Below are 14253 nucleotides of genomic sequence, written 5' to 3' on the forward strand. Positions count from 1 at the left end.
GTTAAGTGAATACCCAGGTAAATAAATTTGAAAAGCATATTAGCATCAACTCAACCTGTAAAATAAAATAAAAAATCTAAAGTACATGCATTTCGTGTCAGCGCAACTTGTAAATAAAAGAATTCTAGACTGAAGATTCAGCTCAGTTTTTAAAGCAATCAAACTATAAAACATTTCACCTTGGGTATTTAAAGTAAAACAAAACTCGAAAAATATTAAAAACATTCTAGTGTCACCTCATCTAAAGCAACAAAACTTTAAAATAATTCTAGTATCACCTTGGTCTTTTTAAGTGACAAAACAAACTAACTTTAAAAGCATTCTACTGTTAATTTTGTCTTTAAAGTAAACACCCAATTAATTTAAAAGGATTCTAGTGTCAACTCGTCTTTAAATCAACAAAACGTAAAAATAATTCTAGTATCAACATGGTCTTATAAGTAATCAAACTTTAAGAGAATTCTAGTGTCAACTTGGTCTTTAAAGTAAATAAAAATAAATTTAAAAGCATGTCAGTGCTAACAAAGCCTATGGAATGAATTTTTTTCAATTTGACAAAAAACTCAATTCCAACAGTCTGTAAACTAATTAACTGAACTTTAAAACCACCAATAAAGTTTTGTTAAAACAGTTCAAGAAAACCTCATTCTCAACCTAGTCTAGTTAAACACTAAAACTTCCACAGTGACAACACTAGACAATTCTTATCTCTTAACAGCTGGTCACCTTTTGTGTCACAACATTTAGCAGTCTGAATATTGAAATAAATGTTCCAAAATCATTTTCAATTAAAAGATTTGTAAGAAATATAAATATTAATATACAATTCTGCTCAATATTACAAGCTGTTATGGTTATAACACTTTATCCTGCAATCTCTGTTACTGTGTGTATGTATGTATGTATATATATATATATATATATATATATATATATATATATATATATATATATATATATATATATATATTGTTTTGTTGTTGTTTTTTTATTTATTACCCCAGCGGTCACTCATAACAGGGAAAATATTTTCCATATTTTCTCAGTGAGAAATATTCTGCATTGGTCTAACGAACAATACTATTGGACAATTTGACGCTCACAAACCAATGACCTTGTCGGTACTAAATATGACGTCATCATGATTTGGCAAACACACAAAATGACATCATGTAGTTTAAAGAGTTTGCGTTTACGGCTCTCTATTTTTGGTGTTAAATTTATAACAAAATGTCATTTTAATGCAATTCCTTATAGATTTTGTAGCAGAATAAAGAACACTTTTGGGTTTTTTAAATTATTTATGAACATGATTAAATTACAAAGTTATAGCAATTCTCAGAAAAGTGCGCAAAGTGGTTTACATCGTTTCTATACAGGTTGGCCTTTCGTGCATGTGCGTCGAAAATAAAGGCTTCTAGAGAAAAAGTAGCTGAGGTAATAAATAGAATAACAAACTCGGTACCAGTTATTATCAAATTTATGTCCCTTGTGAAATAATTTTCATTTGTCACTCGCTAAAGCTCGTGACAACTGAAAATTATTTCACTCGCTTATTATTCTCTATATAAATTTTTTTTGCAACATTATTTAGTCAGTGACTAAACATGATTTGCCATAAAATATAAGCTTGTATTAAATTTACTTCAGACTAGGTTTCCAAGTAGACATTATTTACATCATTAGTATCAATACAATATATAAAAATATAGTTTTGTGTGGTGGTAAACACATTAACATTTTATGACTCTTCTTGTTGAATTGCAGGATAAAGCTGTTAGCATAAAGCATTAACTAGTTATTCTGTGTATAAAATGGAGCAATAACTTGATGAGTAACCTGAATTAATGTGAAAATACAAAACAAAGCCAAAACATATCTACAACTGTCACCAAATTGCCACGATTGATTCACCAGGGGTGGGAATTGGTGAACTGTAAAAAAAAAAAGGAAATCTAGAGGGGTCCCGGAAATTTTTGAAATCCTAGGTTAAAATCTGTGCCATCTGACACATTTTGTAGTAAAGGACAATTAAAATGCGAGGAAACGCAATGTTCCATGAATGAGGAGAATTCCCACCCCTGATTCACCTAAGTTAAGAATTCTCTCTATCCTTGTCTATGACTACGATTCTCATAACACTATCAAATATAACAATAATGGTAATAAATTTACTACTTGTGAACATAGATCTATTATTTTGTATTTGACCAATAAGTCAAAAACAAATGTATTGTCCAGTTACTACTTAATGCAACAGGGCTGTACGCTCATCAGATCCCAATTGCACCACTAACGGTTCTTCATCCATGTGGCGCACAAGAGCCTGAAGTCGGACACTCAGATCAAACTTGTTAAATTCCCGAACGTAGGTGAAAAAGAAAAACAGAAATGTCAACGCCATGGACCATTCTCCAGCTGTGCTGGTCACGTGAGCGGCATAGCCCTGAAAAGGTAACAATTAAGGATTGTCTGTTATTTCTTTTACATTCATCTGGGCGCATGAACAAAACCGACATCCGCAAACCTTGTGAATCAGTGAAGCTGTTCACGTGCATGTTTGCGGCTGAATTGGTTTTGGTTCATACCCAGATGAACATAAAACAAATAACAGACAATTCTGATAATTAAATTTGAAACATACTTGCTGATAATGACACAAAAGTTCATATTTTATTCCACATTAATTTTTATTCTAAATAATATCACTCAATAAGACAAAGTACCGTCATCAGGTACGATGTTCCATGACAACTTTATTTTAACTGACAACTTTATTTTAACGTTCATCGAGAAATGAACAAACTCATGTTGCTACGGCTAGACCAATGAGATGACGTTGAATTGTAATGAATGTACAACCCCTGCAATTGCCCATGGCAGTCGGCAATGCCGTGGAGTTTTTCATTCTCCACAGCACTTTTTTTGCTGTAGACTATATTAGATTTTTTTTTCACTGCTTGTTTTTTGACGTGGATGTTTTTTTAACTGTAGGGGTTGATGTAGCGGAAATTTAACTGTAAAATACTGGAAACAGATTTCAAAATGTTTTAAGTGAGGGGCATGATTTACGCGAGTTGTAGGATTCAACCACTTTGGTGGACCATTGGGTTTTTCTCTGTCCCAACCAGTGCCCCATGATTGGTATACATCACAGGCTGTGGTATGTGCTATTTTGTTCGTGGGAAAGTGCATATAAAAGATCCAATGCTGCTAATGGGAAAATGTAGCAGGTTTCCTCTATAAGACTATATGTCAAAATTAACACTTCTGAAGACTAATAGTCTATGTATCAGAATTACCAAATGACTAACATCCAATATCTTATGATTAATACATGTCCTCTAGTGGTGTCATTAAATATATTTTTAAAAATTACTTTTTGTTTCAAGTAAGCTATGAGCTAAGACCATCATAATGGTGAGTCTGTTTAACTTCAAGTAAAATAAATGTAACTTTTAGCATCATTAAAAGGCTTTAACTAGTGGGGATATGGAGGAAACTGGAACAGTTGCCGAAATTTGATATAATAACACAAAAATCTACATTTGTAACCATACTGAACAGTTTTCTCTATATTTTCTAGTTTTAACCAAGGATTATTGAGGATGCCCCTGTTCATATAAGGAAGTAAGAAATGTTTTATTTAACAAGGCATTCAACACATTTTTATTATGGTCGTATGACTGAAGTATATACACAGATAATGAGAGAGCAAACCCACTGCTGCCACATTTTGGGTTACTCTTTTTGGTTAGCAGCAAGAGATCTTTTATATTATCATCCTACAGTTGTAAAGCATTGGCTGGAATGAGATATAGCCCAAGGGCTCCCCAGTGGGGATCGATCCAAGACTGGCTGTGTGTCAGGTGAGAATTTTCCATTTGATGTTGTGTCAAAACAAAAAAAAGTTTATTTATTTAATACAAAAAGGGAGCCTTTTTAATAAACTTAAGGCCTTGCTACACGATACGAGTGACTCGTACAAGTCACTTGGATTGCAACGCCAACAAGCAATTCGTAACGTGTGGCATGGCATACGACTGAATCGGCCTGAGTCACTCGTACGAGTCGAAGTTTAGAACCTGTTCTATTTTCATACGATTGAATCAGACGTTTGGGGACGTTGACCAATCAGATCGTGTCACAGATAACCTCCACGTTCTGAGTGTAATGGTGGAAACCTCTGTTCGCTTGTCGTCGGTACAGACCCAACAGCTCATAGAGTTGTATCAGGGCACAACTCTTTGTGGGGTGTGTCCAGTCATTTATATAAAGACAGAAACGTTACGACAGTCGCCTTCTTATCAATACATGACATTGTTTACCATGGTTACAGCAAGGATGTTTTTCAATGGCATCACGTTTCATACGATTGACAAGTACCGTGTGGCAACACGTCCAATTCAATCGGTCCGATTGACTCGTACAAGTGACTCCGTCCAATTCTATCGTATCGTGTAGTAGGCCCTTTACAGAATAATTAGGGTTCCCGTAAAGTATAAATAAAACTGTCAAAATAAAATAGGTTAATGCACTTATACATGTAGTATTACAGGGTTCTAACAAAACACAATATAAATAGTCACATGGTTAAAAATTGATGAAAAATGTTGTCAGTACACTTACAATTATAGTATTAGGGTTCCAGTAAAACATTTACTGTCATAATGACGATACTGTAAAAATAAATTCAGGTAAAGTAAGTTAATAAGACTTACATCATCACCAGGGTTCCAGTGAAACTCAGAGTGGCGGTGGAAAGACCCGGTAGACTGGTAGTTTGCTATTCCTGCACCTACTCCAGCTAAAGAGGAAGCTGAGGAAAACACTGGTCATTGTAGACTACCATTTAAAGTGGGCCAGTCAATTTATAATAATATACAGTTCATTTTGTTCTAATTTTGCATTAACCACTGCACATTTTTAACTAGACAAAGTGGTCTGAATATGCTTGGTCTGAACAAATATATGATTAGCCTGTCATTATAATGGGATGTAACGATACATAAACAAATACCAATTTCTGCATGTCAGGCATAATAGACTAAAACAGACTTAATGAATCAGTTTCTGTTATCAAATTCCCCTGACCTTCTGATAATTTATCAAAAGAAAGTGTACTGAAACGTTTTTATATGAAATCCCATTATTTTACCGCTTGTGCTGTTTGTGAACTGTGATGTACATATTTGATGGTAATTATTGTGTATACAGTGTTAATAATATCATTTCAAACAATTATACTTTCAAAATACAACACTTGCATCAACTCGGATCTTCAATAACAATAAATAAAATGACAATGTATAGGTGCGTTAAAACATGGCGCCCACTTTACTTGGCATTCAGCAAACACACATGGCATTTTTATGTTCACTTCCATATTTACGTTCACTTCTGGTCGTGCCACATGCTTGGCGCTGGTGCTTATAAAACGTTTAGAGTCTGGACTCGAGACTCTAACAGAGTCTGAGACACTAATGTCATGACAACGCCATACAAATTGTATCCGTGTGGTCATTAGAGATCGAGTCTGGACTCTAAAAGTTTTATAAGCACGGGCCCAGCTGGTGCTACTAAATACAGGTCTCAGCTCATCATTATGTACTGACTAATCGAATGTCAATATATTACACTTTTGATTGTCAGTGTAGTTATGATCATGTATAGGGTCCGCACGAGTACTTGGGAGTTCACAAGACTCGAGTACCCATGCAAGAAAGAGCACTCTCATTTAATTATATTTTTACACATTTTGCCATATTATGCCTGCCGCCAATTATATTATAGGGCTATGAGACATGGAGGGAATGAACACCCAAATGTCATAATGTGGAATGCAATATAATGGGCCATTATATCAATGGCATGATTTGGCATCCATATTCAGCGCTGGAATTAAGATGCATAATGCTATTTTTCTTTATTCCTTAGTCTCATTAGTATCTAGTGTCAGGTACTCCGATCCGGGTCGAGTTTGACCCAGGGGTACTTGAGTCCAATACTTTGGACTCGTGGAGGCCCTAATCGTGTGCCTAGTGAACCCCCTAAAAGGTCTGGTTCTGGCCAATAATCAAGGATACTGATAATTAACGATACAAGACAGACGACACTAATGGCGAGACGTATTCTGCCGATGTACAGCCCATTGTAGTCTGGGTACATGTGGTACGTAATGGCCGTCATGAGGCAAGTGTAGATAAATCCACCGATGAAAACCATGAACGCTCCTGTGAAGTGAACTGCCTCAACTTCAGTCCTCTCCTGAAATCAGTGTCAAAACCATAGGTTACTACCGGTTATTATTATGAATATAAAATTAAACTGAATGGGTTCTATTCAGTTAACAAAATAAAATGAAAAATCTTGGACTCAATGAAATCTACATGTAGTTTTTAAGGAAAATGTGGAATTTAATCTACTGAAATAAAGTAATGTGATTCATGTGTTACTTAGGCATTGAAAAGGTATCTACCTACCAAACTAGTCCAAGATGCAAATAGAATTTTAAAAACCTGTAAAATTACTGGTTATATGAATTTTATATATTCTAAATAGATTCTCTATAGTACACACACAAACACATGCTCACAAGAAATTAAGAAAAGGAATATTTGTTTTAATGACACCTCAGCACATTTTAAAACTTAAGACTATTTGGTTCCTAACTTATGCTTTTTCATATTTGGTTAATAGAAAGAAAGAATGGAAATCCAATGTAGCTACAGGAATGACTCCTGTTAATAAAGGAATTTTTTATCTTTACTTGGGCATAGATAGGACAGTACATACCACAATCTTTGAGGTACATGTGGTTGTGGAGCACTGGTTACAACTGAGGAAAAACCTACGTCCACTGAGGATAATCGATACTGTAAACCATCACACCTCATGCAACCACTCTACCACTGAGCTATACCAACCACCCCATTAATCAACATGAATCACTGCTCTGTCCAAACTGACACCTGTGTAATCCAGATTTCTGTGTAAACCAGCATGATAAAAATCAGATCCAGTTACACTAGCTTGGCCAATATCTATCTAATCCAGCACTGTGTGTAACCAGTGTATTTTTTGTCAGTCCAGGGGTAGATTCAGGACACTTTGTAAAGAGAGGGGGTCACAAAATTCTAAAAAGGGCGATCTGAGTTTTTATCAAAGACAAATGAGCTGAGATCCCAAAGGGATAGAGATCTGTATAGGGAAATTTGGAGATACATGTATACTCCCCCAAAATTTCTTAAAATAAAAATGTTCAGACACATTTTCAGGGCGATTTTAGTGTTATATGATTTTAGTGTCATATATTGGGATTAATGAATTTAAGAACAAGAAAAGAAGTCTTTAAAAAAAGCTCTTTAAGCAGGTGGGGGTGGGGGTTGTAAGACTCCTGTGACCTCCCCTTCTGGATCTGTCAATGCAGTCCTCCTTGAATTTAATTTAGACAGAGTCAGCTATATAATAAACAGTTAAAAGTAAATATAATCATGGCATATCTAAATATATAATCTCTAGCAAGAAGTCTGAACTATCCAGATACTGGATGAAATCTAAAGTTATATATCTACTCTTTCCACAAATGTACTTTATTTTTAGACAAAATGCCATATAACCATGATAATGTAAGTCCTGCTAGTGTACCTGGAAGTTGGCCACCATGGAACAACCAAGAGCAGCTAAGACACCAAGTACAAATGAAAAACGGTTCATGTTTCGCAGCCATCGATCCTCACCGCTCCCGAGGCAAATTATGATTTTATACCGCACATACATCGTCCAGAGAGCTAAAACATGAACACATTTACAGACATTACACGTTTTAGAAACTGGCCAATTACTTTTAAGATTCTATAGAATAACATGCCTATTCTTTTCCCTTAAATCCAAGTAGTACAGGTTTGTTGAAGAGAATTTTTAACAAAGACATTAAAAAAATTTATCTTAACTTCTGTAAATTTGATAATGTAAGGCCAAATAAGGTTACCAGAGATGTATGAATGGTCCAATATTTGACCTTATCATCTACTTTAAGTGTCGGGTACTCGGGTCTGGGTTGAGTTTGACCCTTGAGTACTCGAGTCCAATATTTTGGACTTGTGAAAGCCCTACACTGAACACATACATGAGTTTATTAAAATTGCACTGTGTTTTGTATTCTGTAATACGAGTGTGTAACTTTATTTTGTTGTACACCAAGGACTGAGACATTGATACAAACAATATTTTTCTGACAGTTTAAACTGTACGTACCCAGGAAACTGGAGATGTTGAGAAACTGAGCAAACACTTTACTCTCTGGACCTTCAGCACCAGTGTCACTAAAATAAAAATTGGAGAAACTTGGACCATTTTCTCTTTTAAGTATACGTAACTTGACCTCAAACAACAGCATATTCCCCTAGGGGTAGTAGACCAGAATAATATCTCTAGGGTAATATGCCATTGTTTGAGGTCAGGTTAATTCACAAAAATATATTAATGTCTATTAAAAAAATACTAAATGTTTTTATTAGGCAAAAAAAGATATATACAGTAAAGCACTCTTATAACGAACCGGAAGGGAACATGATAGCTAGTTTGTTATAGCAGTGGTTCGTTGTACACATTTGTACAAGTTGGTTATTAATGTATAGGGAGATAAAACAGGACTTTATGATCAGTTCGTTTATGCAGTAGTTCATTCTAAACATGTTTACTATAAGTGTAGTTTACTGTATTGCTGGTCTCTGGTCAGCATTGTGTGTAGATTTTGATCCTGTGCATCAAATTAAAAAAACATTCCTGTGGTAGCTACAACAGCATAATCTACATAAGAAAGAATGCTGCACAGCCACAATTAATAGTATCATGATGCACCATGACATTGTGGTTACAAATGAGGTCATTTGGGGGGAAATTGAAGTCATTAAAGTTGCCTTAATTCGCAATATGAAATTTTGGTCTGACTAGAAAGCAAGAATGTATTTCAAAACTTTTAAAATTTAACAAAATAAACTTTCTTTGCTTTTTCTGGGCTTACACTGAAAATTAAAAAAACTTAGGCAATTTTTTGACTTTTAAGAGTATTTCCTTAAAAATGATTCAAAAGTGGCTAATTTAAAGAAATTTCTATTAGGCAAATGCTAAATTTTTCCATTTTGTATTAAAATTACCAACTGGCTAATTTGGTAATGGACAGGAAGAGCCCTGCTTTTTATGCATAAAGACATTCAAAATTAATGTTTAAAAAGGTGGGAATATCAGGCCTTAATTTTAATACTCATTATAGGGGACAATATTTCAAAATGTTAGATAACCGAAACTTGGTTTACAGAACTTTTACTTAGGTGACCTGATTGTCCACTTATGTTAATTATATTTGCATGACTTAAATTAATTAACTCAAATTTGCAATGAAATTATAATTCTTCTTTTAAAGTTTGCCATTTTTAATTTCAGAATGTGCAGTGGATCATCAAGAATAAATTTAAAGTTGCATAACTCATAGGCAATCACCATGACGGTTTCCATGACATATTGTGCACTACCTGCAAAATAACATTTTATTGAAACACTGGGACAGTGGAAAAAGAAAGAAATGTTTATTTACGGTTATATGGTGTATGGTTAAGGACTACACAAATTTTGAGAGAGGATACCCACTGTCACCACTTCATGGGCTACTCTTTTCGATTAGCAGCAAGGGATCTTTTATATGCACCATCCCACACAGGGCAGTACATACCATGGCCTTTGATATACCAGTTGTGGTGCACTGGTTGGAACGAGGAATAGCCCAATGGGCCCACTGATGGGGATCAATCCCAGACCAACTGTGCACCAAGAGAACACTTTACCACTGGGCTACGTCTCACCCCTTGGGATAGAAGAAATGGCAGTCAACTCATCAGACATATTATAATACTTGTGGTGTCTTAATGGTTAATTATTAGTGAGAGAGAATCATTTCACTAAAATTACAAACATGTATCAGCCATATAAATGTTCTCTTTTATTTTTATCCTATTGCCCTCTATTCTTTTTCTCCTTCGATCATTTCCTTTGCATTTCTTCCCAATCTGGCTGATCTTCCAATCATTAAACGTTTGCTGTCCACCTTCACATCCCAGTTCAACAAGTACATACCTGCCATTTCCCAGCAGCATTTGAGCTCAATCTGACCACTGCATCAAGTGTTCAATGATCGATTACTTTTGACATTGTTTCCACCAACATGTACCTGTACATTACGGTTAGTTAGTCAAGAATCTTACCTGATGTATGGAAATGCTGCTGAAACATCTCCTCGTACTACAGCAATGATATACGATATGATAAAAGTACCAGAAGCAAGCAAAACCATGGAAATAGGAAGAAAACCAAGGCACGGAGACATGTTTGGTTCTTTAGAGAAGACACCTGAAAAGTTGAAAACACATTTTTCAAAAACAAAACAAAATAATAGCCGCAAGTGGCAAACTTTAATTTGCCATCTTCAAGAAAGTATCAGTCAGGATTGGGTTCCACATTGGAGAGTGTTAATTTCATTTGTTAATTCTGACATTGTTAAAGGACTATTGTTTATAGAAAATATGCATTCTTTGTTTGAAATATACCTAGATCCAAAAATTCCTATATAGAAATAAACATTCTTGATTATTTTATATTTTATGTAGATGGCCATCTTTTAACTTTACAATTTAAGGAATTGTCTCCCCATAACCAGATGTGACATGATTGCCAGAATAAAATTACTTGATCTGAAAGAGTTTACATTTAGAGAATGACAATGAAGCCATTCATCATTATATTAATTACCAACGAGCACTTACTGTTAGAATTAACATATCAAGATCTTCTGAGACAAGTTGATCTCAGAAACACCTTAATTACCCACGAAGACCATGTGTTAGATAAACAAACGGATTATGGTTTTATAAAATAAACAAAGGAATGAATGATCATCAGTGGCAATATACAGTTCATTTAAACCTTTGCTTACTTTACAAAGTATGTTTACACGTCAACGTTTATTCGTCAACAATAAAAATAAGTGGCATACCATGACAAAAATAAGAAACCATTATGGTACGAAATGACCAAACATTATCGTACGAGATGGTAAAAAGTAGGTACAAAATGGCTATGGTACAAAATGACTGGTACGAAATGACCAAAGCACTATGGTACGAAGCTACTATTTTACAAAATGACTAGGTACAAAATGACCATAAACTATGGTACGAAATGGATGGTACAAAATGACTAGTAACCATTTGTTGCCATGAGTTGTGAATACAGGCTAAATATAGGGTATGTAACAAGATCCGGATGTAGTAAGAACCACACTTACTAGGTACCTCTGGGCTAGACAGGTAATAGATGCAAGATGAATGAAAGTGCAAGCCAACTTTGATGGGATTTGAACCATTGTCGTCAGTTTGATGGTTAACTTATCCAATGGACTACCCCGTTATATTTTTGTTGCCCAAATTATCATCCTGGTTCTATTTAGAAATGCATTTTTTTTTTTAATTACTTCGGTTTATCAAAGATACTGTTGTTATCATATTGATGATATTCATATTGTTTTTTGTTTGTGCTTTTTTATTGTTGTTGTTTTGCGTTTGTTGGGGTTTTTTTTTGTTATTGTTCATCTGTTTGTTTTTGTTTTGTTTTTCAAAGCAAGCACCCGTGAAGATTCGATTAACAATCATGATATGATTATTTTTTTTACAAACAATACCAAAACTTACTTTCACTTTCACAACCACTCGTCCAGTGCGATCAAAAGTCGGGCATCTCTTTGTCCATATTTTGCTGCGAATGTATCATAAATACACTGTAGTTCTGCTTTTAAAAATAGTTATCACCAATCATTCATTAATTACACATGCGCTCACCGCCAAGAGATAGTGGGCATGTCAGAGTCACATGTGTGTTGTTAATCAACTGGTATCTTTTACTATCTTCTCATTTCTCAGAAAGCATACAGTGGCACAGTTAGGAGAACGGACGCTAGCAGACAATCTGACTGGTACCATCGTGTTTTAGCATAGCACATTCAATAAACGTTAGGTTTAGAAACCAGTCTAGCAACATATCGCGAACGCTCTCCTTCCGGAACAGGAAAAGCCATTGGCAACGCACGATTGGCTATATATACGGCCGCCGTGCACAAAAATTTAGGCTTCACTTGCCGTTGCTATGTACACGGTAATAAATAAACCTGTTCCAACGGGCAAAACAACGATTATAACCGCTTTCCAAGCATTTAACCGGCCTTCGATTTAAGGCTGGTAGGTACCGGGTTCGTATGTCGGTACCGGTTGCCACCTGGAGCAAGTTTAAAGACTTCTCTTTCACTAACCACCCACTGCCCTGTACTTCAGGTCGGACGAAAAAGATCGAACAACATTTAGTCCCGATCAGCAATATTTATGAAACTGTGGCTGATATCGATGATGACGATATAGAGATTTTATCTCCAGATTATTACCGATCACAAAGACCATCAGCAAAGCCAAAGATAAAACCCATACTTTCTCCTGGTGGAAAATAAAGTTATCCAGTGGAACTGTTGTGGGCATAAGCCCAATTTTGATGAATTAAGTCTTCTAATTCAAAAGTTTAATCCTCTTGCAGTGTGTTTTCAGGAAAAAAAGGCTTAGAGATGGAGGTTGACAAAGGTAAATTGGGATAAATTCCGGCACTTATGCAGCACTCGACTGCAATAATCTGCCATGACTGGTGCCAATGATCCTATATCTTTGTTCACTCCCATCAAATTTCTGGGGGTTATTTTTGACAGGAGGCTATCTTTTATTCCTTATTTACAATATGTTAGAAGGGCTTAAAAAGACCCTTAATATTTAGAAAGTTATTGGCAAGCGAGGAGCGGATCGAAAGGTTATGCTCCGTCTGTATGGATCTCTAGTCAGATCAAAACTTGATAATGGATGCATTGTTTATGAGTCGGCACCCAAGTCTTACTTGCAGATCCTATACATAACCAAGGACTTAGGCTTTGTCTTGGTGCTAGATTAAATCAATGCCAAAACATCCTGCACATAATACAGTGTTTGATAATAAATATATGAAGTTATTTGATGCGAAGCCAAATGCCATCCGAACATTTTGGTCTTCGCATTAAGCAGTTTTTATCAAGTTTCCAACATTGATTTAACTGACATTTTGGAAACGCCTTGTTTTGCCACCTTGGTGTATCAAACCAGCGAAAATTGTATTAGATCTTGTATATCTAAAAAAAAGATCGCACAGATGCAGTTATTTATAAACAAGATTTCATAGAAATCCAAGGAATGTACCGTGATTACATTCCAGACCCCAATTTCACTAAACATCGTAAGTTTAGTTTTGCACGTAAACGTAAATCTACGGCTAAACCACAATTCTTATTACTGTTATAGTACAAGAAGTACAAATATTTCATTTCATTTCGTCCTTAAAATGCTTAATTTTCGGTAATGATGTAAATTTTCTTCGTTAAATAGATGCCAAACACGTGTAAATGTATGCACGGTATAACTGCTAATTGCAGACATAAACTTATGATGTTTTGTGAAATTGGCTCCTGTTTACACAGACGGATAACGGGATGAGAATTCTATGGCTACTGCTATAATTTTTCCATCAGACACAATGTCCATGTGAGATTGTCCGATTCAGCATCAATCTATACTGCTAAAACCTGGACAATCATTAAAGCCCTTGAATAGATTAAGGGGATTCATGTGTATCCAAATATATTATTTTCACAAAGTCACTTTCGTGTCTCCAATCTTTACAGCACATGCAATTAGAGCATCCCTTAGTTGGGATGGTGATATGAAAATGTGTCTTTTTATATATTGCCAATAAAGATGTTATATTGTGTTGGGTACCCAGTTATGTTGGCAGTAAGTGCAATGACAAGGCAGATATTGCTGCTAAGTCAGCTTCGAATTTGCTTTGTGACAGTGTCGGTATCCCCTCCAGTGATTTTAAATATATTAATCAATATATGTCTTTGACTTGACACGATGATTGGAATTGTGCAGTCGCGAACAAGCTTCATTCTGTTTAGCTGCGCGTGCTGTAACCTCACCGTGGTGCAGTAGTGTAACATTATCTTTGAGAATGACCAATACAGCACAAATCCCCTTGTTTTCTTCGGGATACAATTAAAGTTTTGAGTAAAAGTCAATATCTATCTGTAATATTTGTATTTTTGCACAGTTCTTTACACTGTGTTTTTATTTAAATCTT

General features: G+C 35.2%; 1 protein-coding gene across 1 annotated transcript; it reads right to left on the reverse strand.

Moving 5' to 3' along the window:
* Nucleotides 1-1457: 1457 nt before the first annotated feature.
* On the reverse strand, nucleotides 1458-11955 carry LOC121384158 (DNA damage-regulated autophagy modulator protein 2-like). Its single transcript, XM_041514414.1, has 7 exons — nucleotides 11742-11955; nucleotides 10260-10404; nucleotides 8257-8324; nucleotides 7648-7790; nucleotides 6087-6267; nucleotides 4722-4807; nucleotides 1458-2446 (listed from the first exon to the last, which is right to left on the reverse strand). Exons 2-7 carry the CDS (start codon nucleotides 10379-10381, stop codon nucleotides 2249-2251), a joined length of 798 nt encoding a protein of 265 aa, XP_041370348.1. The 5' UTR covers nucleotides 10382-10404; nucleotides 11742-11955; the 3' UTR covers nucleotides 1458-2248.
* Between the last annotated feature and the right edge of the window lie 2298 nt (nucleotides 11956-14253).

This window comes from Gigantopelta aegis, chromosome 10, assembly GCF_016097555.1.
Source record: "Gigantopelta aegis isolate Gae_Host chromosome 10, Gae_host_genome, whole genome shotgun sequence".
In the NCBI taxonomy this organism is placed as follows: domain Eukaryota; kingdom Metazoa; phylum Mollusca; class Gastropoda; order Neomphalida; family Peltospiridae; genus Gigantopelta; species Gigantopelta aegis.

Coding starts and splice junctions, on each gene's coding strand:
- LOC121384158 (XM_041514414.1), bottom strand. CDS start 10,381: ATGTCTCCGTGCCTTGGTTTTCTTCCTATTTCCATGGTTTTGCTTGCT. Junction 6,268..7,647: donor CCATGGTGGCCAACTTCCAG/GTACACTAGCAG, acceptor CACTGATTTCAG/GAGAGGACTGAAGTTGAGGC. Junction 2,447..4,721: donor ACTGGAACCCTGGTGATGAT/GTAAGTCTTATT, acceptor TTACCTTTTCAG/GGCTATGCCGCTCACGTGAC.